We start from the raw sequence: 27023 nt of genomic DNA, 5'->3' as shown, positions 1-27023 counted from the left end.
GGCATAATCTCAAATTTCTCTTTAACTGTAAGGGTATGTTTAAAAAATAAATTAAAGTGAGTCTCATATTAATGATTCACCCTCAGAAATAGAGTTTTTAGAAAAATGAGACTTTGATAAGCAAATGGCAGAAAGAACAAAAAGCACTACTCAAAACAAACAGAATGACAAAATCCAGAATTTATAATGTAAATTCTTCCAACTTCATAATTTTTGGTAAGTTTGAGCCCAAAAAAGCCCTTCTTAGTTACCAATTCCAAGTTGCCAGTTGACACCATGTAATACTCTGGAAGGAATGTATTTATTCTGATTAAGAGTTCTAAATTATCATTTATGGATTCTCCCCCTCTGTTAGTTGAACATTCTTCAGGGGCTTAACACCTCCTGTTTTTCAGGTAGGTGTGAAATACCTGGCATCTCCCAATGTATTTCACCATAGTTCCCTTTGATACCTGTTTACTGGGCTACATAAGACATGAAGTACTTATATTCTTTTATTTTAACTAACAAATACCATTCTAGAATTTCTCTTCTGCCCACCTACTCTACATCAAGGGACTCAGAAGCTTCTTTTATAATTCCTTTTCCACTTCAAAACAGGAAGAAATTCACATTCATACTTCTTGTCAGTGACATAGTTGTATCAATGCTATTTGGATTTTTAACCCTAATTATAGAAGGAAAGACTTGGTCTCTTATGAAGGCAATTGCAATTGAGTATCTGAATACAAAGTGTAGCAAGTTGAAGGACACACAGTAGGGTCAGCATCAGAAAATGTAGGTAAGAGCTTGTTTCTAAATTCAGAACTCCTTACACCATTTTATTCAGAAGAACAGCTGCTTATAAAGATCCGCCATGCCCTTTCCACCCAAGAACACCCACAGCACATTTTCATGGTGCTCTCTCTTCTCCCACAGTGACCTCCAACATCCCAAGGTGGACAAAGAACAGAACAATCTGTTTGAAGAATCAAGTGTGAGTATGGATAAATGACAAGACATACAAGGCACAGACAGAATAGTCAAAATGGGTAGAGAGAAACAGAATAGAACATTTACTAACAATGTCTCTTTATTTTTGTCTGTAAGAAGGGGTAAAGCAAGTGGGAGATCAATGGCTTGGAAACTCTAGTTCTGGAGGGTAAGACTCAGGATTTCTCATCTTAAAGCAATGTGTATAATGTGACACTGATGGGCTCTGCTTTACCATGCACACAGTAATAATTCTACAGGAGTTATATGTCAGATTAATTTATTCTGAATATTGCTTGATAAGCACTCTAAATTCTACAGTTGTTTTCACAGTTCACTACTGAAATATAATGGCCTTAAACTTCTTTAAAGGAGAGACAGTGCCCCCTTTTTTTTTTTTAAAAAAAAAAAGACTTATTTATTTAAAAGGCAGAGCAATAGTGAGAGGGAGCTATATATATATATATATGTGTATATATATATATATAGATCTATTTAAGCGTATATGTACATAGATCTATGTATGCATCTATGTATATAGATCTATCTATCTATCTATCTATCTGAGACACAGACTCACACACATACATCATCTGGTTCACTCTCCAAATGGCTACAACAGCCAGATCTGGGCCAGACCAAAGTAGAGAGCTAGGAACTCTATCCAGGTCTCCCAAATTGGTGACAGGGGCCTAAATACTTGAGCCATCTTCCACAGCCTTCCCTAGTACATTAGCAGGAAGCTGGATAGCATGTAGTTGGGACTTGAACCAGCACTTTGATACAAGATGCCAGTGTCATAAGCAGTGGCTTTATCTGCTGTGCCACAATGGTGGCCCATGAAACTTTTAAAAAATCTTTGAATTCCTTAAATTTGTTTCTTAGTGAAAGAGAAGCAAATTTCATCACTGAACCCAACTACTGCAATGTACTGAAATACATCATAAACTGCATTGCCTCTTTTTGGTGTAGGTGAAGATATTTTTGCATTGATTCTGTAAGATGATCTCTGCAAAATGATCATCATCTAATTTTTAAGTCTAATATCTAATTTATTTACACTTCAGTTACCCTATGGGCTTCTCATGACGGATTGTTCCTTATTTTCCTTATTATTTTTAAAGCTTTATTTACCTATTTGAATGGCAGAATGACAGAGAGAGTCAGAGAAAAAGAAACAGAGCGCTTCCATATGCTGATTCATTTCCAAAATGCCAGCAACTGAGGCTGGGCCAGATCCAGGTGGAAGCCTAGAACATGGAACTTCATCCAGGTCTCCCACATGGGCGTCAAGGATCCAATTACTTCGACTACCATCTGCTGTCTTCGCGGATGCAGTAGCAGGAAGCTGGATTGGAAGTGGAGTAGCTAGGACTTAAATTGGCACTCTGATATGGGATGAGGGTGTCTTAAGCAGCAACTTAATCCATTCTGTGACAATGACCAACTCTTACTATTTTTACCAGTTACCTCATTTATCCTATGCATTCTTTTATTCTGATAATAATGAGTCAAGCAGGGCACCGACCTCAGCATATTGGTCTGACCCAAGTTTTCCTTAAATTTCTAATAAGGTATTTCTAAAGTAGGCTTTCTTCAGGCTATTTATTATTCTTTTCAATTTTCCTCTTATATCACAATCTATGTAAAATCTTCTTAAAATTAAAAGTCATCAAGTAGATTTAAGTCATTTTCTTGTGGACTGGCCACCTAAAAATCATTCATAACCACTCTTCCCTTTGCCTTCAAGTTCCACAAAGGATCTAGTGGCCAATCCTTCCTGGCCACGAGAAGTTGTGTGACCCATTTCTGACCAATAAGACTTAAGTGAAAATCCCTGGGAGAAGCCTCCATTTAGCAAAGCCCCTGGCTGACACAAACTTTTGGCCTGCATTAGTCCTTACTCTTTTTCTTCAAAGATACATATGTAGAGGAGCACTAGATATCTTGCAACCCTGAGATAAAAAGGATGATGGGAAAGGAAGCATGCTCCTCGATAACAGTATTTTTATTTATTTATTTATTTTTTGGACAGGCAGAGTGGACAGTGAGAGAGAGAGAGAGACAGAGAGAAAGGTCTTCCTTTGCCGTTGGTTCACCCTCCAATGGCAGCTGCGGCCGGAGCGCTTGCGGCTGGCGCATGGCGCAGATCCGAAGCCAGGAGCCAGGTGCTTCTCCTGGTCTCCCATGGGGTGCAGGGGCCAAGCAACTGGGCCATCCTCCACTGCACTCCTGGGCCACAGCAGAGAACTGGACTGGAAGAGGGGCAACTGGGACAGAATCCGGCGCCCTGACTGGGACTAGAACCCGGTGTGCCGGCGCCGCAGGAGGAGGATTAGCCTAGTGAGCTGCAGCGCCGGCATGATAACGGTATTTTAAGATTTAAGAACTTCAGATACATTTAAAACATGAACTGAATGAAGTGTCTTTCATTCTGGGTATTCATTACAACTAGTAGATAATGTCAGTGAACAAATGTGAATGTTTAACATGGACTGAAACCTAAAGACTGCACAAAGACAGCTTCTTAAACTCATCAAATAATTTAGTATGCGTGCTTTTTAATGATTCTCTATTTTCTATCTAAATTTGAAATATATCCCAAACTATCCAATCCTATACTCTTGATGTTTTATGCTGTATTGAACAGACTACTTTTCCTCCCTAGAGTTTAAATTCAGACATATATAATTTAATGCCTGTACACACTTACTATTGCTGACATTTTCCACAGATATAATTAGTAATCTAGAACTATGTTTTCAAAACTGCCTATGACATATGCTAAGATCTGAAATAATGAGTCCAGATTAAAGTCTTACTAACCTTTGTTATAAAATATTAAAACTGTCTAATCTCATATCTTTGTAAATATGATACAGCAGTGAAAATGCCAATAGCAATGGCAAGCTATAACCAATTCAGAGGAAAGTAAAAAAATTTACCCAGACAAAACAATGTTTTATTCATGTAGTTATGTATTTCAAGACAAATTCTAAAACTGGTTATTTTATTACTCTAAGGAGCTGTTTTAAATTGCTTGAGATGTAATGTAAAAGAGGGCTGGCACTATGGCGCAACAGGTAAAGCCACCATGTGAGGTGCTGGCATCCCATATGGGTACTGGTTGGGTCTTGACTTCATATCTGGCTCTCTGCTATGGCCTGGAAAAGCAGTAGAAGATGGCCCAAGTCCTTGGGCTACTTCACCCATGTGGGAGACTAGAAGAAGCTCCTGGCTCCTGGCTTTGAATAAGCCTAGCTCTGGACGTGCAACCACTTGGGGAGAAAACCAGTGATGGAAGGCTTCTCTCTCTTTCCCTGCCTCTGCCTCTCTCTAACTCTGCCTTTCAAATAAATAAATAAATTGTTATTTAAAAAAAAAAAAAAAAAGAAAAAATAATACGGGGGCAAGAATAGCCACCAAAGGAAGAAGAAATCTTGCTTAAAATCTGTTTTGATGCTGTCATTACCACGCTCAAAATCTTCCCCAGCTCCTCACTACTTTCATAAATTCATACTCCATGAGTCAGCCCATTTCCCTTGCCAGTTTTATTTCTCCTTACTTCCACACCCGATCAAAATTACTCTACTTCTTCCAAAAACTTTCACACTGCCAATTTTTTAAGTAAAGATGTTCCCAACAGTTACTACATAAAGTTAGGAACACTTGAAGTCAAAGGAACATCCATAACAATGCCATACAGTTGTCCATTAGTATTTAGGAGCATTTTGTCCCCCTGTAATGTTGGGGACAAGTTTACACTAAAAAATTGTTTATCTAAAACTAAAATTTAACTGAACATGCTAATTTTCTTCCAAGCCTGTTTCATACACACTCTTCTAGCCCATGTTAGTGTCACAGAGGCTCTTGTCTTGTTCTCCCAGCATCTAAAACAGCGTCTAGCACAAAGCACTCAGAAAATATCTGCTGAATGAATGAATGCTCTGAATTCATAAGCCCGTTAAGGTGTGTAGTACTAAAACACTTTCAAAGTTCTGGAAGGAAAAATTATCTATGCTTCTCATTCAGGCAAAGTGAATGCTAAAACTAGTTTCACATGAATTTGTTATCATTATTGTATTGTAACAAGAGAAATGAAATATATTCTAATTATTTGTACATAATAAAAAGTAACTCTAGGAATATAGAAATATTAATATATAAGCATGCTTACAGAATAAACTTTATACAGCTGTAAATCTATTTTACCGTCTTAATAGAACTCCTTTGTTTTTCTTCCCAAACACTACTGCTCAACTCAAGTGTGCAATGAATATTTGCCTCTCTGTCATAGGATCCAAAAATGAATAACCTGTGGTATAAAAATAAAACAAGGAGAGTATTATTCCAGTTATATGCATTAAAATGTTCTTTCTGATCATTTAACAAGCAAAAAAATAACACAATACTCCATTACTATTAAAGTTTTAGTAAGAAAAAAAATAAATCACACATTTGGTATACCCTCTAGTGGAAGAAAGAAGTAATGCTAAAATTAGTTGAGATCTCACAACATGTTTCTTTCTCTGCACCTAAGTCAAACCAATAGTAATATCTACTCAACAGGAAGAGAAATTGACCAAATTTCTGTATGTGGTAGCAAGTTATAGGTCTTCAAAACAGACAGCTGAATTTTAAAAAAGCTACATAGTGATTTATATAGTATACCATCTGGAATAATTAAAGTAAAATACAATTACACACATGCACATGCGTGCGCACACACACACTCTTCATCTACCACCCCCCACTCATCCACATCATCGACTAATGTGACCTTAGACAAATTACTTCACTTCTCTAAAGCTATCTCCTCTATTGGAAAATTCAGGGCAAAAGCAGTACTTACCTCTGAGAGTTCTGAGAGTCAAAAAAGATAATACACACAAAGCATTTTGCAATAATGTCTTATAATCAGTAAATGTTCAAGAAATGTTTGTTGTTTATATTATTATCTTGAAAATAATTATCAAGGAATAATGGCACCACCCAGTTTTACCACTTAGTATTTATTTCTAAAAAGGACATTGGAGGCCTAATCCTGAAATTATAACAAAGATTTATGGCCGGCACCGCAGCTCACTAGGCTAATCCTGTGCCTTGTGGCGCTGGCACACCGGGTTCTAGTCCCAGTCGGGGCACCGGATTCTGTCCCAGTTGCCCCTCTTCCAGGCCAGCTCTCTGCTGTGGCCAGGGAGCGCAGTGGAGGATGGCCCAAGTGCTTGGGCCCTGCACCCCATGGGAGACCAGGAGAAGCACCTAGCTCCTGCCATCGGATCAGCGCGGAGTGCCGACCACAGCGCGCCGGCCGCGGCGGCCATTAGAGGGTGAACCAACGGCAAAGGAAGAGCTTCTCTCTGTCTCTGCGGAACTCAAGGAAATCATGTTTATATCTCCCAACTGAGAAACCTGAATGAACTCACGGCAAAAAAAGGGGGAAAAAACCCTAAATTTGAATAACTCTTAAGAAATCTTAAAAGAAATTTTGAACTTACCGCTTAACAGCCTTATAACCAAAAAGAAGGTAGGCCAAATACATTAAGAGAATTCATAATTATAATTTATTAAATTTAGAAAAATAAGAACTTTCACTCACTAAAGCTTTGCTGCCCCCTTCTGTTCAAAGAGTAAACTGAGTGCCTTGGCTATCAAGCAGAGAAGGCTGTGCACCAGCCAGTGTTCCCGAATTACCCACAGATACCAATCATCTTCAGGATTTAGGAATGAGAACGCAGAGTTGTCAGACATTATACCCTGAACATAAGTTAGTCCATATTTCTCACTTTTCAAATGTTCTTTAAAATAACAAAACTTAACATAAACAAACTCAAAATGGGTCATGGACCTAAAACTATTAAAATTTGGAAGAAAGTATAAAAGCAAATCTTCCTCACCTTGGACTAGGTGGCCATTTCCTAGATATGATACCAAAACCACAAGAATTAAAAATATAGACAGATTGGACTTAATTGAAACTAAAACTTTTTACACTTCAAAGGACACCATCACATAAATGAAGAGAGCCCACAGAGTGTGAGAAAATGTTTGCAAATCATGTATCTGATAAGGGCCTAGTACCCAGGAAATTTGAAAAACTCTTACAAATAACAACAAAAGACAATCTACTTGAAAACTGGGTACAAGTAATTAATAGATACTTCTCTAATGATATGCAGATGCTCAAAAAGCACACAAAAAAGTACCCAACATTAATAGTCATCAGGGAAATGCAAACTGTAAGCACTTCATGCTCACTGGAATGGTTCTAACCAAAAACTGACATTAATAGGGATAGGTGAGGATATGGAGAAGCTGATTCCTTGTATATTATTGGTGGGAATAAAAAAGTGTTGTTGTCAGTTTGGAAAATTGTTTGGCAGTTATCTAACACAGGTTTGACATATGGGCCAGCAATTTCATTCCTAGGTGTATAATTAAGATTAATGAATGAATACATTCCCATAAAAACTTGTAAATGAACATTGACAGCAGCACTATTTGTAACATATGTAAAATATGGAAACCATCCAAAATGTCAAGTGATCAATGGGGCAAATAAAATGTGTAATGGAATATTACCTGGCAGTAAAATAAAAGTAGTAAGACATACTACAATATGGATGAACCTTGAAAAATTTCTAACTGAAAAAAGTCAATCACAAAAGGCCACATATTGTATGATTTCCTTTACAAGAAGTGTTTGAAATGGGATAATTTATGCAGACAGAAAATAGATTAGTATGTTAAACAAAAATTAAAGGAGGCTATTGTTTTGAACTGAGTTCTTGCTCTAACAGACTGGAATGGAGTCCTTCATATTAAATACAAATAATCAAACTGAAATTTTAAAGAAGCAGACAGATACAACTAATACTGCTGTCATTTTTTTTTTTTTTTTTTTTTGACAGGCAGAGTGGACAGTGAGAGAGAGAGACAGAGAGAAAGGTCTTCCTTTGCCGTTGGTTCACCCTCCAATGGCCGCCGCGGCCGGCGCGCTGCGGCCAGCGCACCGCGCTGATCCGATGGCAGGAGCCAGGAGCCAGGTGCTTTTCCTGGTCTCCCATGGGGTGCAGGGCCCAAGCACCTGGGCCATCCTCCACTGCACTCCCTGGCCACAGTAGAGGGCTGGCCTGGAAGAGGGGCAACCGGGACAGAATCCGGTGCCCCAACCGGGACTAGAACCCGGTGTGCCGGCGCCGCTAGGCGGAGGATTAGCCTAGTGAGCCGCGGCGCCGGCCTCATTTTGTTTTTTTTACAAGTGGTTACTTAAGGTCAGGAAGGAGAACCAGAAGAGAATGGAAATTGTTAACAAATATGGGATTTCTTTGAGAGGTATGAAAATGTTGTAAAATTAGATTGTGATGACAGTTGTATAGATGTGTAAATAACAGTGAATTATGCACTTTAAATGGGTGAGTTGTACAGTATGTAAATTATATCTCAGTAAAATTGCTTAAAGAAAAAAATGAACTACAAATAGCAATTTTCTTGATGGGTTATACTAAAAGTTTAAAAAATATAATAAATGTTTGGTTAATTATTATAAATCAAGATATTTAAGAATTTATTTTACTCCAAAAATTTATTTCTTGAGAAAAATTATTATTTCTTAGGATCTTCATAAAGTATAATATGTGCATAAACCTACTAATATTTATTTTATTTGCAAGAATGACTCACTAATAGCAGCAGATATAACAAGAGCTTCACTTAAGACTCTCTAGACTGACTATTTGTTTCTTACAAGCTCTAGATTTGATCTGTCTATCCTGGGACAAAAATCCTAGTATTTCTTGTGCCTACTTTTGACTTGATCTTAGTAGGTTCCTTCACCATTATGACTCTGTTGACTGTCAAGCTTCAACTCTCAAAATATTTTACACCACTTTTCTGATTTCTTGACTAACACCTTGACATGTGAAAAACATGGAAATTTCTGAAAATGCAAGAAAGGAAAACTCCTACTGGTAACACTAGTACCAGTGGGACAAATTTTGAAGACACAGGCTTTAGCTTAAGATGAACAGAAATCTCCATATTTAAGCAAAAGGATCAATTTTCATTCTCTATGTCCTTAAACTTGAGTTGCAGAACACGTCTAGAGAAATCTAATCATGCTCTACTACTTTACATTCATAAAATCAAATTCATATAGCATTTCTAATCAAAAACCTGAAATGTGAAATGCTCCAAGATCTGAAACTTTCTGAGCACTGACATCATGCCACAAGTGGAAAATTTCACACCTGATCTCATGTGAGGGGTTGCAGTTAAAACACAGGTACACTTAAAATACTGTATAAAGTTACCTTCAGGCTACCCATATAAGGCACATAAATAAATTTAGTGTTTACAGTTGAGTCCCATCCCCAAGATATCTCATTATGTATATGAAAATACTCCAAAGTCCAAAGTGCTTCTGGTTTGAGCATTTTGGATAAGGCATAGTCAAGGTGTACCTCCTCGACTAGTCCTGGAAGGCAGAAGCTTCATCTTGCTCTTTTTTTTTTTTGACAGGCAGAGTGGATAGTGAGAGAGACAGGGAGAAAGGTCTTCCTTTTGCCGTTGGTTCACCCTCTAATGGCCGCCGCGGCCGGCGCGCTGTGGTCGGCGCACCGCGCTGATCCGATGGCAGGAGCTAGGTGCTTCTCCTGGTCTCCCATGGGGTGCAGGGCCCAAGCACCTGGGCCATCCTCCACTGCACTCCCGGGCCACAGCAGAGAGCTGGCCTGGAAGAGGGGCAACCGGGACAGAATCCGGCGCCCCAACCGGGACTAGAACCTGGTGTGCCGGCGCCGCAAGGCGGAGGATTAGCCTATTGAGCCTCGGCGCCGGCCCCATCTTGCTCTTTTGATCTATTCTCCAAAAGCTAGGAAATAATGTTTGCTGATGAAGTCAATGTCAATGATACCATGATTTTGCTACACTCAAATGCTCTACCTCTCCTACCTACACCCATCCCAGAGTCATTCACTTAAAGCCTATGCTAGTTATCACATGTGCCTTTCCTTCCTGTTCCGACTGATGATACATGTCCTTCAAGCACTTACCTCCTCACCTTTGACCTACAACACCTCTTTGTCTAGAGCTTCAGATGGTCTCAGTTCACTCTATAATAATCTGAAAGCAGGTGTTTCTTAATGTCACTTTTTTTTTTTTTTAATCATTAGGGTAGGGCTTTTTTTTTTTTTTTGACAGGCAGAGTTAGACAGTGAGAGAGAGAGAGAGACAGAGAGAAAGGTCTTCCTTCCGTTGGTTCACCCTCCAAATAGCCACTACGGCTGGTGCGCTATGGCTGGTGTGCTGCAGCCGGCGTGCTGCACCAATCTGAAGCCAGGAGCAAGGTGCTTCCTCCTGGTCTCCCATGCGGGTGCAGGGCCAAGCACTTGGGCCATCCTCCACTGCTTTCCCGGGCCACAGCAGAGAGCTGGACTGGAAGAGAAGCAACCGGGACAGAATCCAGTGCCCCGACCGGGACTAGAACCCAGGGTGCCAGTGCCGCAGGCGGAGGATTAGCCTAGTGAACCGTGGTGCCAGCCTCTTAGTGTCATTTTCAATAACTATCCTTTGATTAACAGATTACAATCTTCTTTGCCAGCAAAGTTGGCCATGAGTTTTCACATGAGACAGCTATACTTCATTCAGACAGGTCCTTGAAAATACTTTAAAATTCTGACTTTTATCTTACTGATCTTTTTCCAATGACCTAAAATAGACTACACATCTGTCTGCTGGTCTGTTCATGAAGTGTTTCACAGCAATGTGAACTCAAAAATACCTTTTCCATGTACCAAGTTTCTATAGTACATATTATTTGTCAATTCAGTTCAGACAGCCTTACAGAGTTGATTTGTACAGGTATTTTTTAAGGCTTTTTTTTTTTTTTTTTAATAGTCTGTTACTCCTAACTACATTTTAAGTTTCTGGAGGGCAGGGACTGAAATTAATACTTTTTTTGGAGAATCTTTTCACAAAATTATTTCATTCACTCTTTTGAAAGGCAGAGTGACATATCTTTCTTTCAGTGGTTCCCTCCTCCAAATGCCCTCAACAACTAAAGTTGGACCAGGTCTTTGAAGCCAGAAACCTGGAACTTAGTCTAAGTCTCCCATGTGGGTAACAGGGAGCCAGATACTTGAGCCATCATTTGCTGCACCCCAGAGTATGCATGAGCCAGAAGCTGGAATTGGGAACAGAGCAAGGACTGGAATCCAGATGCTCTAATATGTGATGTAGAATCACATCCCGAGCCGGCGCCGTGGCTCAATAGGCTAATCCTCCACCTTGCGGCGCCGGCACACCGGGTTCTAGTCCCGGTTGGGGCGCCGGATTCTGTCCCGGTTGCCCCTCTTCCAGGCCAGCTCTCTGCTATGGCCAGGGAGTGCAGTGGAGGATGGCCCAGGTGCTTGGGCCCTGCACCCCATGGGAGACCAGGAAAAGCACCTGGCTCCTGGCTCCTGCCAGGATCAGCGCGGTGCGCCGGCTGCAGCGGCGGCCATTGGAGGGTGAACCAACGGCAAAGGAAGACCTTTCTCTCTCTGTCTCTCTCTCTCACTGTCCACTCTGCCTGTCAAAAAAAAAAAAAAAAAGAATCACATCCCACATCTGAGTGCCTGTTTGAGTCTCGGCTCCTCTGCCCCCAACCCAGTTCACTGCTACTCTGCCCCCAACCCAGTTCACTGCTAATGAGCATTTAAAGCAGAAGATCACAACACAAAGTGCATGAGTCCCTGACACCCACGTGGGAGATTCAGATGGAGTTTCTGGCTCCTGGCTTTAGCATGGCCCAGCCTGGGCTGTTGAGGTGGATTTGAGGAGTGAGCCACCAGATGAAAGATCGGTATCTCTATTTCTCCACATCTCTATCACTCTGTCAAATAAATAAATCTTTTTTTTTTAATTAAAAAGAACACACATACAATTACAACCTGTGTAAAAAACAAACATTATTTAGCCTCATTTTCTTCAGATTTTTAAAAACCAGTTACCACTCATGTTAAAAGCAACCAAATTTAATCAAACTCAGAAGCTTTACAAATGCAAACTAAAAATATTTTGTGATTATAATTCCTTAAACAGCTCTTATAATGAATTTTAAAATTCCTTAATATTAGCAGCCTCCCCTACTGAAGAAGTAAACATTTCACCATACCATATGGACATAACGCTATTTAAAGCCTGTTTCTCCTTTCTATCAAACTTTAACCTCAAAACTGCTTCACCTAATATGTGAAATCAGATGGTGTCATGCAAAAAATAATTTAATCATATAGTTGAATATTTTTCTTTGTCTTACAAAACCAAAGTAAAAGTATGTGTTTCTGTTTCTAGGAGGACATCAGGGGTATAGCTCTGTCTCCCTAAATACCCAATAAAAGTACAAAAAGCAAACAGTAACATCAACATCTGCAACACCAGGTGACCATTACTTTGTGTAACAGCAATGAAGTTGTCACTCAAACTTTTCCAGACACTGCAATTATAAAAACTAGATAAAAAGAATTTTAAAAACACAATTACAATGAAAACTTGCTTTGAGTTTGATATTTAATCTCAAAAACCTGCAACTGTAAAGAATACAAATCATTAGCTTGTGGTTTTCTAGCCTAAGGACATTGTCCAACCTGAGCCTAGCTTTAGGGTTGCAGGAAAACAATGGTGCAATTTGATCAACAGCAATTTGAAAATTCAAGTGGGTTTTAAATATTAAAAGGTAAGAGTATAAAACCAGCAGGGCTAATTTGTAAATAGTCCTTGACCATATGACCCCATTCTGGGTAGAGCATAACTGTGGGGAGCAGCTCGGACTAGACTAAGTTACTGGAATTAAGACTTATTCTATGCATCTGCTCTCCCACAATATGGCGCTGGGAGAGAAGTAAACAGCTTCTACCCAGCTGCCTCTCACCAACTTGACAAGCTGCAGAAGCTGCTCCTGATTGGAGGAGAGCGGCGTGCTCGGCGTGTGGGCAGCCGAGTTAGGATTGGCAGAGGAGGACTATAAAGGAGGAGAGAGACGGCATGCACCAGGAACATCTAAGGGGAACATCTAAGGGAACACCTGTGCAGCCCCCGAGAGAGCCGGCCAGCGGTGTGCCGCTCCCCTGCGGAAGTGGGGAATGTGGCCAGGGGGAACTGCCCTTCCACGGAGGTGGAAGGGATAGTAGCCAACCCAGGAAGAACCAGCAGCAAACCCAGGGAGGGCCGAGCAGACGAAAGAACAGCGCAGGGTCCTGTGTCGTTCCTCCACGAAGAGGGGGAGCGACACATAACTGCAAAAAATTCCTGAACATCTTGTAGTAAGCATTCTTTTCTAACATGTACGGACAAAGTTTAAAACTATTTGAAATGTATTACAGGATTGAGCAAATGAATAAAAGTGCTGATGTGGTGGGAGGCCATGAAATAAGAAATGAGAGGAGAGAAGCCAAGACAAAGAACAATCCCATGAGGATGGATTGGAACTGGAGTGTTAGGTCAACTCCTGGTTTCTCAATTATGAATGTGACTGGTATATTGCCTACAGATATATACAGAAAAGTATTTCTTAACTCTGTCCACTGCAGGAGCCTGTGAACAGATGAAGGAGCATATACCCAACACTCAGAACTTGGTTTCTATACCATTCTCTATTAACCAGGGCTCTTGGGGAAAATAGCTAACTCTAGAATTGTGGCAGAGTAGATTCAAAATCAACCTGTAAGAGCTTGCTGTACCAGAAAGTAATTAGGTCTTGAAAAAAGAAAAGAAAGAGTAAAGTCAAGTCACAAGCACCCAGGAGCTGGCCTGAGAGGGCTTCTAGTGGCCAAATCTGAGATAATTTAGGTATTCGCATAATTAAGGTCAGAAAAGAATTACAAACATTGAGAAAAACAAGAATTCATGAGTACATGCTGATAATAAATGAGTGAGTGAATAAAGAAGGATTCTTGGTAATAGAATAGAAAGTCAACTATTATGACTATACTCGTGTTATATTTAACATTAGAAAAAATGTTTAAAGATGTATTTTTCAAACCCAATAATATAAAACATCCTAAAAGCTCCTGAGAAAATTAAGGTTTTAGAATAGCATAAAGTGTGTGAAAAACTGACCTTAATTAGAATCTCCTGTTAGGCAGGAAGTCAGATATGAGCTTATGTGTGTGTGACAAAGGCCTAAGAAGACATTTAGGTCCAGCACACGCATCTCAAAGTCATCCCGATTATGTTTCAGGGGCAGCCCAGTATTTGCATCCTGCCCTGCTCCTTCTACACAATAACCTGCCAGGTGGGGGTCCCCGCCCCTTCTGTCTGATATCTGCATTTCAAATATCCTGTTCTGGATCCTGATCCTCCAGGGGGTCCTGCCCATCCTTCCTCTAACCCAGGGCGATGCCAGCCAGGCTTCCCCTTGTCTGATAACTTCAGGGGAAAACTCAGATAGGAATTTTTCTATTTACATCCAAGAAGTCCTTTGTTCCAAGAGGAGCAGAGGTGGAGAGGCAAGACCCATCCACTTAAAAACCCCTGGCCTCAACCAGACTGCGCGCTCAGCCCTCTGCCTCTATGCTGAGCCACCCGCCTGGCCTTGCCAGGTGTACTCTCTCCAGTCAACCATGTAAACCGGCTCTTCCCCAGTCTGAGCGACTGGGCACTCTCTCTCAGGTTCTGTCTGGAGAGGTGCCCATCGGTTCTTACGGATGTCCCTTCCCTAATAAACCTTGCTATTTTACTTTCCACTACTCTCTGTCTCATGCCTGAATTCTTTCTTGCGCGAAGACAAGAACCCTGTAGTTCTATGGTAACACTTCTACTTGTAATGAGTACAGCTATCCTCAATACTGCTGTGGAGTCCAGCACTCTCACACAGCCAAACTTTACAATCCTGCCTTCATTATAATCTTAACTTTTTAAAAATGTAAATTGTTGATAAAAATCAGCTCCCTCAAATGTTTCTATTACATCAGTCATTGTCTCTTACATCTATATGACAAATTCCTCCGATAAACCGGAGGCAGAATATTTTCTCCTGAAAAATATGCAGTTTTACCAGAAAATATGATCTAACTGTATGTGATGTAATGGATGTTAATCCCCTCAATTTAATCATTCCATAACAAAACATGTTGTATACTATAAATAATTTTAACTTAAAAATTTAGAAAATAAAAGTAAACAAATATTTTCTTTAAAAAATGGATATGAGCAAAATAACACATCAAGTTTCTTCTGTTACTTTGACTACTAGAAAACTGATCTTTTTTCTATATAGTTGTTTTTTGTATAATTTATCTTCTGTTTAATTATACGTAAGTATGTCTTCTTTGCAAAACACCTCAAATCCTTTAAGACAGAAGAGGAATTATAAATTAAAAAGTAATAATATGACTGAAATTAATAGCAGTACTACAAAACAGCAATTGAGTTCATCTGCAGTTAAAAAAATCAGCTTTTGTCAACTCAAAAAAGGTAATTGTTTAGAATGACTGCCTTTTTCTTAAGACTTGATAAATCAAAGTTTTAGAATCAATTTTTACAAACAAAATTCTTTTTCCACCTCTAAGCTGTTGCTTGGGAAATCCAAAGGTATATTTCAGATATAAAAAAGAAATCTCCCTTTATAGTGAGACTGTTTTCAATTAACAAAATTTGAATTTCAATTCTCATAATCAAACATGCAAAAGAGAACATAGCTTTGTTTAAGGTTTCCTTTTCTTGATAATACTACAATGAGCATATTAAGACTTGATAATAGAAACTATGAATTGCAGGCTTGCCATATGGGAAGCACAATAGTTCAGTTAACCTATCTCTGATCTCCAGTCTCAGCACAGTGGCACATTTGCCCAATCAAACAGGAAGGTGACAAGACTGGAATGTGAACTCAGTGCTCTCTATACTCAAAAATCTATGTTGCTTCCATGTCTGCTTCCTTCAAAAGCATAAAGCTTTGGGTTGTACAACTCTTCTAACAATTTCAATGCACTGTTTGCATTCTATTAATAAGACTAAGTTATGTTTTCACTGGCAAAATTTACTCTCAAATCTTACCACAGTAAGTTTGATAAAAATCTTCACTCTCTGCTAAGTCTAAAATTACTTCCACATAAAAAGTTAAAGTCCTTACACAGAACCATTTTATTTCAAAGTAAACAGTTTAAAAAGTAAAAAAGAAGTCCTCTGTTGGAACCATGGCTGTCTGTGGATAGTAAGTATGATACACCACTCCATGAATCTGGGGGGAAATTACTAGTTAGTAATAAACATTAATAAAAATATTTAGATTAAATCAGAATAAACAATTTGTAAGACTTTATAACTACTTGAACATGTTTAAACAGGCTTGTCCAAGTTAGGGAAATATGAATATGTGTGTATAGTAGCTACAAACCCGGGAAACTTCTACTCATGACAGTAAGACAACTTTGATCTACAAATGGTTTATAGAGAATTCCACCACTGAACTACCAATGCCTCACAACATCTTAAGTGCTTATGTCCTTTCAAAAGATTTGATCATTGCTTGTTTCAAACCTTTGCTTCTCACTAGTTATTAAGCCACTGTTTTCAAAACATGAAATAGGCAGTCTTGGTCATTCCTTCAAAAGAATATAGAAAGGCACTGTCATTTGTTTTTTATTTCCTCCAGTGTCACTCTCTTCCTGCTTCAGAGATTACAATAAACTACACAAATTGAAAATAGATCTTTGTGGGGCAGGCGCTGTGGCACAGCAGGTAAAGCTGCCGCCTGCAGTGCCAGCATCCCATATTGGCGCCGGTTCAAGTCCCCACTGCTTAACTTCCAATCCAGATCTCTGTTATGGCCTGGGAAAGCAGTAAAAGATGGCCCAAGTCCTTGGGCCCCTGCACCTGTGTGGGGGACCCGGAAGAAGCTCCTGGCTCCTGACTTCGGATTGGTGCAGCTCCAGCCATTGCGCCAATTGGGGAGTGAACCAGCAGATGGAAGACCTCTCTCTCTCTTTATGTAACTCTTTCAAATAAATAAATAAATCTTTTTTAAAAAAAAGAAGAAGAAAATAGATCTTTGTAAGAATTAAGAGTTAGAATAGGAGAGAGGAGGAAGAAAGGTGGGAGTGTGGGCAGGAAAAATCACTATGTTCCTAAATTTGCATATGAAATACATGAAGTTTGTGAACCTTAAATTAAATTTAAAACAAACAATAGAAACAAAAATACTTTGGTTAGATTTCTATCTCCCCTTTAGTCTGAATCCTACATATTTGGAATTTGTCTAAATTAAGAGTTCTAAGAAAAAGATCTTCAGAAAAACAGTAATGTAAGACTTTAACGAGAATATAGAAAGATTGTTCAGAATTCAATAGGAATATAAAAAAAGCAAGAATAAGTTGACAATAGTAACTTATTCTCTTCTAAGAGAATATTTAAAATAGGGGCCAGTGCTGTGGTGTAGCGGGTAAAGCCACCACCCGCAGTGCTGACATCCCATATGCATGCCAGTTTGAGTCTCAGCTGCTCCATTTCCTTTTTTTTTTTTTTTTTTTTTTTTAATTTATTGACAGGTAAAGTTACAGACAGTGAGAGAGAGACAGAGAGAAAAGTCTTCCTTCCATTGGTTCACTCCCCAAATGGCTGCCACGGCTGGCGCTATGCTGATCTGAAGCCAGGAGCCAGGTGCTTCTTCCTGGTCTCCCACGTGGGTGCAGGGGCCCAAGCACTTGGGCCATCCTCCACTGCCCTCCTGGGCCACAGTAGAGAGCTGGACTGGAAAAGCAGCAACTGGGACTAGAACCCGGCACCCATATGGGATGCTGGCACCGTAGGCGGAGGATTAACCAAGTGAGCCACGGCGCCGGCCCCCAGCTGCTCCACTTCCAATCCAGCTCTCTGCTGTGGCCTGGGAAAACAGAATAAGATGACCCAAGTCCTTGGGCCCCTGCACCCTTGTGGGAGACCTGGAAGAAGATCCTGGCTCCTGCCTTTGGATTGGCACAGCTCCAACTGTTGAGGCCAACTGGGGAGTGAACCAGTAGATGGAAGACCTCTCTTTCTCTCCTTCTCTCTCTCTGTGTAACTCTAACTTTCTGATAAATAAATAAATCTTTTAAATACTATTTAAAATAATCCTTAAAACTGTATGAACTAATAACACAGCACTGCAACACTTGAGTAACTTTTTTTTTTTTAAAGATTTATTTACTTGAAAGTCAGAGTTACAGACAGGGAGATCTTCCATCTGCTGGTTCACTCCCTAAAAGGCCTCAAAGGCTGGGGTGGAGCCAGGCTGAAGCCGGGAGCCAGGAGCTTCTTCTAGGTTGCCCACATGGGTGTAAGAGCCCAAGCACTTGGGCCATCCTTTGTACATCAGCAGGGAGCCAGATTGGAAGTAGAATAGCTGAGATTCGAAACAGTGCCCATATGGGATGGCAGCACTACAGTTGGTGGCTTTACCACTATGCCACAGCACTGGCCCCAACATTAAGTAACTTTTACAAGTTCAGGTTCATAGATAATGTCTAGAAAGCTCTTTATTAGATAGTGTTCCTGTTCCCAAGATAAAGTTGTGGCCTAGGGAAAGGTGCTGTCTAAGGAACCCAAGTCTACCAGACTAACAGAAAACGAGTGATAAAAGGGACTATTTTCTATGCTTTCCCCTTTGGTTCAATTACGTACTCTCTTTAATTTTTGACACAGTCACAGAAACCAAACAAAATAAAGTTTATAGTGAAAAGTTCAGCCTTCACCTTGAGCTTTGCCCATCATCAACCCAGCTGCCTGCCCTTTAACCGATAGATATTTCATTGGCTTCTCATGCATTCCATCAGAGAACATAGAGTTCCTTATTAAATTATATAGTTCCTTTTATAAAAACGCTGGTCCCAAGTACTCCACAAATTCTAATATTTTTCTCAATTCAACATGACTTAGCAATGTCTGACTATACTTTCTCAATGCCTTCTGCAATTTTTGATTCCTATAGCAAGGTTTTAAGTGAGCAGTTATCACAGATAAAGCAAGAGATTGGCGAGCAAAGGTAATACCAAAGCCAGTGGTCAAACAGCCATAGGTTAACAGACCTATAATCAATCTACAACCCCACCAGTAACACTAAGGCAGAAGAATTAGTTTTTTCTAAATACCTAACTAGTATCTATTATGCCTGTGTTTACTGTACACTACAGTTCCTTTTATAAAATATACAACACATTAGTCTCTTTTTGATTAAAAAAAATTCCTTGTCAACCAGACTTTGATGTGCGATGCACAATCCTCAGTTACTCTAGGACTTAGGCTTATTTTGAGTATACTAAATCTTTTTCTATCAGCAAGGACACAAATGTATTAGGTACAAAATAGAATCTCTGTACTCAAGTCTTTAGTTTTATTATAAGTTGGAAATAAAAATAAAAGTGGTAAGTACCAACTAAGTGGTATAAACAAATGTCACAGTAAGGTAGCATAATGATAGTACACTTGTATTTAGAATGAGCAGGAGAGATATTAATGAGGTGGCTTTTAAGATACTCTATGAAAGGCTGATTTCAGAAGCAAAGAAGGGAGTAGGCCAGAAAAATGGCATGGAATCAACACAAGGGCTTGGTACTTTAAAATATCTATGCAGAGAATGGCAAACTACCGCTGATGGCCCAAATCTAGCCCACTGCCTCTGGACCACCAGTGGTTTTTAAACCAAAAATCAGAAGAACAACATTTGATGACACATGAGATTTATAAAATCCATATGTTGTTTTAATGGCACATAGTAATCCATTAATTTACATCTTGTTTGTGACTATTTTGTACTACCAAACAGTTTGGGTAGACGCAACAGACCATGTGAATCACAAAGCCTTAAATATTTGCTATCTGGTCCTTTAGATACAAAGTTTGCCAATCCCCTCTTAGGAAGGCCTGTGTAGTTGAAGCATTGTGAGTGAAGGGCTAGGCAGAGAATGGTGAGAAAGAAGTTAGAGAGGCAAGTGGGACCTAGAGTTTGTGATGAGGATTTGGGTCCCTATCCTAAGAGTAACGGGGAAGCTATTGAAGAGTTTTAAGTTGGAGAGTGACAACTGGATTTGCATTTTGAAAAGATCATTCTGGCTGTTTCTATTGGGAACCAGTGTTAGGAGGTAAGTAAGAAGGGCAATGCAGTAAGTAGTACAAGCACAGAATGAACATAACTGGCCAGGCCATGGTGTTGCAAAGTAAAATAAAAAGACTAGATAAGTTTATTTTTGAGACCTCTTTCAGTTCTAAAATGTTAAGAACCCTTATGGGTTTTGCAGCTTCTCTGAGTATTTCTGATTATCACAAACAATTCTCAAAACTGTTATTCTAGAACAATTCTCCAATAGGTAGAGTAAGTTAAAATATGCCTACAGAACATATAGATAAAGAGTTTGGAAATTATTGCAGAATAAGACCTCTTCTCCCCCTGCCCCTCGCCAATTCACAGCACTTTCTAAAACATAGTTTACATTTTTCTGTAACCTAGAAAGGATAATTTTTATGAAATTAAATTTATAGTCAAAGCATCTACAAATAAATAATATAAACACAAAACAGAAATAAATATAAATACAGCTTAAGTACACGTTAGCCCCACTTTCTTTCCCATTAGGTGGTAATGACAAAACAAAGAACATACCTGCTACATTCTAACAACGTAACTTTAAGACGGCCTTCAGTAAGCGCCCATTGTTGTATGTGAATATGTTCTTCATCTTCTTCAAATCCTTGCAAAGTTTGGTATGGAAAAAACGGCTTAAACCTGACAAAAGTAAAGACATGTCTAAATTTTTGAATAATAAACAGCTACAGATTAATGTATAATATCGGAACTTACCTCTATGAAACACACACACACACACACACACACAACACCTAATATCATGTGTATTCTACAAAGACAACCACATTCTCCCACAACTGGCAACAAATGGTGCCTTCTCTGCAGCAACCAGAAATCTTATTTTCTTGGCATGTCCTCACTGAAAAGGCAAGACAAATGGAACAGAGAAAAGGAATGTCCAGAGGCACTCAGCAGGTCCTGTGATTTGGGTGGGGCAAGAGGAGAAGAGTTTCCTTACAGTACAAGATCAAATTTCAGAATACACTGCTTCATGGAAACAGTACATGTACCTGATGGGTACATGATGACAACACAATAACAGCAGCAATGATATCAACAGCACCAAAGGTATTCACTGGAGATGTTTACTGTCTGCCAGGGAGTATGCTAACTGCTTTACCTACATTATCTTACTGAACGCTCACAACCCTGAGCTGATGGTATTATTAGCTTCCATCTCTAGATGAAAAGAATAAGGCTTAGAAATATAGAAGGATTTGTTCAACTTTACAAAGTATGTGGCAAAACTAGAATTCAAGTTACTCTGACTTCCTTAAAGCTCAAACTATGTAACACCTCAGTTACCTATGAATTATTCAGGCACCTATATGTTCATTGTTAATAGTCTTGTTTTTATAGATACCTGTATTGAGTTTATACACTACAGGTTAAAAAAAATTTTTTTTAAATAAAAGATTTGTTATTTGAAAGTCAGAGTTTCAGAAAGAGATGGAGAGGTTTTCCATCCGCTGGTTCACTCAAGTGGCTGCAACAGCTAGGGCTGAGCCAGGCCAAAGCCAAGATTTCATCTGAGTCTCTCACGTGGGTGGCAGAGGCCCAAGCACTTAGGCCATCCTCTGCTGCATTTCCCAGGTCATTAGCAGGGAGCTGTATAGGCAGTGGAGCAGCCAGGATACAAACTGGTACTCATATGGGATGCCAGTGTCACAGGCAGCAGCTTAACTCGCTATGCCAAATCACCAGCCTCTAAAAAACTTTTAGTTTGAAACATAGCTCATATTCATCCGTTAAAGCAAGAGACGAAGAAAGTGAGAGGAAATTAGGCTTGCAACCCTATAGTTTTCAATTCACCCTACACACCATCATTAGCCATAACTTGCCTGTTCAAAGCTTTAATGGCTTCCCACTGATGGACCATATAAGAAAGTCAAAAGTTCTTGGTTTCACATTCAAGGTCCACTACCATTAACTTTTCCAATCACACACTTCCTTAAAAGGCATAGAAACTGGAAGGTCTAGGAGGTCACCTCATGTCTGCAGAAGACATTATGCATATTACGGCCTGCCGGACTTTTGTACCAACCTGAGGTTTTTCCTGTTCCTCAAAGCCTGTCCAGATGCTATATATGCCCAAACTTGGCTTCATAATAGACCACATACCCTGGTTACCCTCCTCAGCAGTCATTTAAACTGCTGTGCATTTAGGTCTTGACATGTCAAACACATCTCAGTCTCACAATTCTCTACACCCCTCACAAACGTGACAATGTGCCTCACACACAATCAGGACTTGAGGATGTGTTAAGCTGATTTATAAAACTCCAATAGCAAAAATGAAATAAACCTTAGAAAATATCAATAGCCCACTGAAAGATACTGATAGGGGAAAGAGGTGTCTTAAGGTTTCCCAGCATTAAAGAAAAAAATCTTTTTAAGGAAATATAAGAATGTACACAGACAAAGCTCAGTGGTTTTCCCCTGTTTCTGAATTAGTACAGAAAGCAGTAGGGCCTTCACTTTCTCCCTACTACTGCGCTAATTTGCATTTGAAGTAATTTGATTCACATATACAGCTATCAAGCTTTTGGAAGAAGAAAAACTAGGAACCAAATTTACCATATTAATACAAGGTTGTAGTTAAGTGCTTTTTCTTTTTTTAAAAGATTTATTTATTTGAAAGGCAGAGTTACAGGCAGGCAGAGACAGACACGTCTTCCATCAGCTGTTTCACTCCCTAATTGGCTGAAATGGCTGGACTTGGCCTGTCCAAAGATAGGAACCTGGAGCTTCTTGCAGGTCTCCCATGTGGGTGCAGGGACCTAAGCACTTGGGCCATCTTTTACTGCTTTCCCAGGCCAAACCAGAGAGCTGGATCAGAAGTGGGGCAGCCAGGATTCAAACTGGTACACAAATGGGATGCTGGTACTGCAGGTGGTGGCTTTACCCACTAACCCACAATGCCAGCCCTGTAGCTAAGTGCTTTAACACACTGGCCTTAAGACTCCTAAAATACATGTAACTCTGTTACTCTACAGAAAATAACAAATATAGGGCTGGCAATGTGGCATAGTAGGCTAAGCTTCCGCCTGCAATGCCAGCATCCCATATGGATGCCAGTTCATGTCCCAGCTGCTCCTCTTCTAATCCAGCTCTCTGCTAATGGCCTGGGAAAGCAGTGGAAGATGGCCCAAGTGCTTGGGCACCTGTACTTGCAAGTCTGGGTCTCCACTTCTGAGACCCGGAAGAAGCTCCTGGCTCCTGGCTCTGGATAGGCCCAGCTCTGGCACTGTGGCCATTTGGGTAGTGAACCAGCGATTGGAAGACCTCTCTCTCTGTAACTCTGCCTCGCAAATAAATAAAATAAATCTTAATCAAAAAATTACAAATATTGCTAAATACACTAGAAACTTTGAATTTAATAATGCTAGTTAGCTAAGTCACAGCTGCTGAGAATCAGCTGTTCTCATCAAGTATAAAGTTAGGAGTGCAATAACAAGGTTATATGTAGGAATATGAGTTGAACGTTATATGAAGTAAAGGCTAGTTTAAGTTTATTAACGCCTGGGGGTTTTGCTGAATGTTTATGCACAGAAAAATAGGAAAGCTGTTCGTTCAGCAAGCCAATGAATAGAACTCACACACTCACATTTAGCAAGACACTCAGCTTTCAGAACTTCTAGTCTTCAAAAACTTTAAAGCCAAAGCCTTTAAGTATCCTAAACCTATAAGGAATCCAAACAATGAGGCAGGTTATGCCTATCCTTCCCTTTTATTTTCTCATCTCACTGTACCTTTGCTTAGAATTCATTAGTCTTTATCTCCTATTAACCAATCAACCAAAACATGTCAGTTTTCTCATTCAGGCTCCTAGCAAACTAGCCTTCTTTAAGAGCTACCTGTACTTGCCTGTGTAGAAAATTTAAAAAGCATCAGAAGACTGGCTTTCAGGCTGACAGCAAGAGCAGTTCTGCTGACCTGCTTCCCCAGTCAAACCAGTTAAAGTTGTTTTAAAATAAAGCTAAAACCAAGTAACTGAAACCTTTTGGAAATGGTCCTAAGAGCAAACAGCAAATGAAAAAAAAAATTATTCAAGAAAAGTCGAGCTGTGGTATTTCAATGAACACTGCTTGATCTCTCTCTCCAACAAGCTCAAGGAGGCAGAAATTCTGCTCCAAAAGAGTGGCTTCATAGTGAGACAGGCAGCAACCCTACAACCCAGCACTCAGCTCCCAGAGTGGGAGTGTCTCCATTCCTAGCTCTAGAGTCCTTACTTGAAAAGGAGAGAGGGAGAAGCAGGTCAAAAGAGGGGGTCCTCAAATCTCTTCCATTTACAATAGAGTATGGAAAAGCTCAAACGTGATGGCACTATCAGAACCATGGAGGTCGTAGTATAGGGCAATGGGGAATAGATTCATGGATTCAAGCAAGATACAGCCTGAACTCTAGACCACCAGATTTATAGCAGAGAGGCAGAGTACAAGGTGGCTAGGAAGAGCACCCCCAGAGTTAGAACAAGTAGAAGACAGCGACCTTGGAAACTATTCCTGAAAGAGCCATAATTGCATTAGCTTGCAAAACAACTTGGGCCTCAAGGTACTGTTGAAAGCAAGTACAGCATCAGACTTAACACTGCTGTACAGACTGCACCTCAATAATCCCAGCAGAAACTAGAAAAGAAACAAGGCAGTAACAAGTCCTGGGAAGGAAAGACCAGTACCCAGAACTGATACAAAAGAGTATCTAAAATGTCTAGCTTCCATCAGGGTATTACATGACATTTAAAAGATGCCGTAAAATACTTATTTCACACATATGGCCAAAACATGCAGAAAAAGACCTGAAAATAGCCATTATAAATATGCTCACTGGGAGGAAATTTACACAACTAAAGTAAAAGGAGGCATTATGAAATGTCAAATAAAGAGGTAGGAATTATTAAAAAATAAATAAATTGAAGTTCTGGAGTTGAAAACTATGTAATAATTAAAATAAAAAATTCACCAGAAGGGCAGTACATCTGAACTGGCAGAAGAACTGGTGAATCTGAAGACAGAGTAACATAGGTCATACAAGTAAAACATCAGAGAGAAAAAAGAACTAAGGAAAATGAACTTAGCTTTAGAAAAATGTGGTGGGCGAAAAGAATGGGCCATCAAAGAAGGAGGTACCTTTCTTTGAAGGGAGGAGAGAACTAACTTCCACTCTGACTATGGCCTTGTCTAAATAAGATCGGAGTTTGTGAACTCAAGAGGCTTCCATAGCCTTGCAACTCATGACAAGAGCCTCGGTTGATTACTGACATCTTGAGAGTGTCAATTGTTAAACCAAAAACAGGAATCATTGTGCACCTACTCCCCATGTAGGATCTCTGTCCTTAATGTGTTGTACTATGTGAATTAATGGTAAAACTACTACTCAAACAGTACTTTATACTTTGTGTATCTGTGTGGGTGCAAACTGTTCAAATCTTTACTTAGTATATACTAAGTTGATCTTTTGTATATAAAGATAATTGAAAATGAATCTTGATGAAGAATGGGATGAGAGAGGGAGTGGGATATGGGATGCTTTGTGGGTGGGAGGTGTGGGAGGGAGGTTATAAGGGGGAAAGCTGCTATAATCCAAAAGTTGTACTTTGGAAATTTATATTTTTTTTTGACAGGCAGAGTGGACAGTGAGAGAGAGACAGACAGAGACAAAGGTCTTCCTTTACTGTTGGTTCACCCTCCAATGGCCACTGTGGCCGGCACACTGTGCTGATCCGAAGCCAGGAGCCAGGTGCTTCCCCTGGTCTCCCATGCAAGTGCAGGGCCCAAGGACTTGGGCCATCCTCCACTGCACTCCCGGGCCACAGCAGAGAGCTGGCCTGGAAGAGGGGCAACCGGGACAGAATCCGGTGTCCCGACTGGGACTAGAACCCAAGGTGCTGGCGCTGCAAACGGAGAATTAGCCTATTGAGCCACGGCGCCGGCCGGAAATTTATATTTATTAAATAAAATTTAAAAGAAATGAAAAAAAAAAAGAAAAGAAAAATGTGCTGGGGCTGACGCTGTGGCGCACTGGGTTAAAGCCCCGGCCTGAAGCACTGGCATCCCATATGGGCGCCGGTTCTAGTCCTGGCTACTCCTCTTCTGATCCAGTTCTCTGCTATGGCCTGGGAAAGCAGCAGCAGATGGCCCAAGTCCTTGGGCCCCTACACCCATGTGGGAGACCTTGAAGAAGCTCCTGGCTCCTGGCTTCAGATTGGTGCTGCTCCAGCCATTGCAGCTATCTGGGGAGTGAACCAGCAGATGGAAGACCGCTCTCTTTGTCTCTACCTCTTTTTGAGACCTCTTTTGAGACCTCTATCTTTCAAATAAATAAAAATTAAATCTTTATAAAGAAAAAAATGTGCAATACTATTAAGCACATCAACCAGCACATAACAGGAGTAACAGAATGAGAGGAGAGGAAGCAGAAGATTCAAAGAAATAAAAGGATTGGGAGTAGATAAGGGATTAGGAGAATGATAATTAAAGGTTATAGGTTTTGTTTTTGAGGTAATAAAAACGTTCCAAATTTGACTGTGGTAATGATTGCATGTACATATATGAATATACTAAAAGTCACTGAAATGTAAGCTTTAAATAGGTGAACTATATGAAATTTTATTTTTAAAAGATTTTTTAGAAAGGAAGAGTTATTGGGGGGTGGATGGATGGAGGGAGGAAGGGAGAAGAAGGAAGAGAGAGAGAGAGTCTTCCATCTGCTTGTTCACTCCTCAAATGGCCACAATGACCAGGGGTAGGTCAGCCAAAACTAGAAGCCTGAACTCCATTTAAGTCTGCTACATAGGTGGCAGGGGCCCAAACATTTGGGCCATCTTCTGCTGCTTCCCCAGGTGCATTAGCAGGGAGTTGGATTGGAAGTGGAACAGCTGAGACTTGAACTGGCACTCATATGGGATGCTGGCATTGCAGGTGGCTTAGCCCACTGTGCTACAACACGGGCCCCA

The 27023-nt window shown here is 40.1% G+C and overlaps 1 protein-coding gene across 11 annotated transcripts in view; it reads right to left on the bottom strand.

The window, feature by feature from the left end:
- PDZD8 (PDZ domain containing 8) overlaps window positions 1–27023 on the bottom strand; it is a 97755-nt gene that overhangs the window by 49010 nt on the left and 21722 nt on the right. For 7 of the 11 annotated variants that reach the window (XR_016221529.1, XR_016221530.1, XR_016221528.1 and 4 more), the window contains exons 2-3: window positions 20585–20707; window positions 5185–5287 (exon numbers count right to left, since the gene is read on the bottom strand). Coding sequence is in view for 4 of the 11 variants with exons in the window: in XM_002718680.6 (XP_002718726.1) it covers window positions 5185–5287; window positions 20585–20707 (226 nt within the window). In the remaining 7 variants the exon portion in view is untranslated. Of the gene's footprint in view, window positions 1–5149; window positions 5288–20584; window positions 20708–27023 lie in introns of all 11 variants that reach the window. The other 4 variants (XR_016221532.1, XR_016221533.1, XR_016221534.1 and 1 more) reach the window with 2 other exon arrangements.

This window comes from Oryctolagus cuniculus, chromosome 15 (genome assembly GCF_051225735.1).
Source record: "Oryctolagus cuniculus isolate XC-2025 breed Fujian yellow rabbit chromosome 15, ASM5122573v1, whole genome shotgun sequence".
In the NCBI taxonomy this organism is placed as follows: domain Eukaryota; kingdom Metazoa; phylum Chordata; class Mammalia; order Lagomorpha; family Leporidae; genus Oryctolagus; species Oryctolagus cuniculus.
This window is presented reverse-complemented; position numbering and strand designations above follow the sequence as displayed.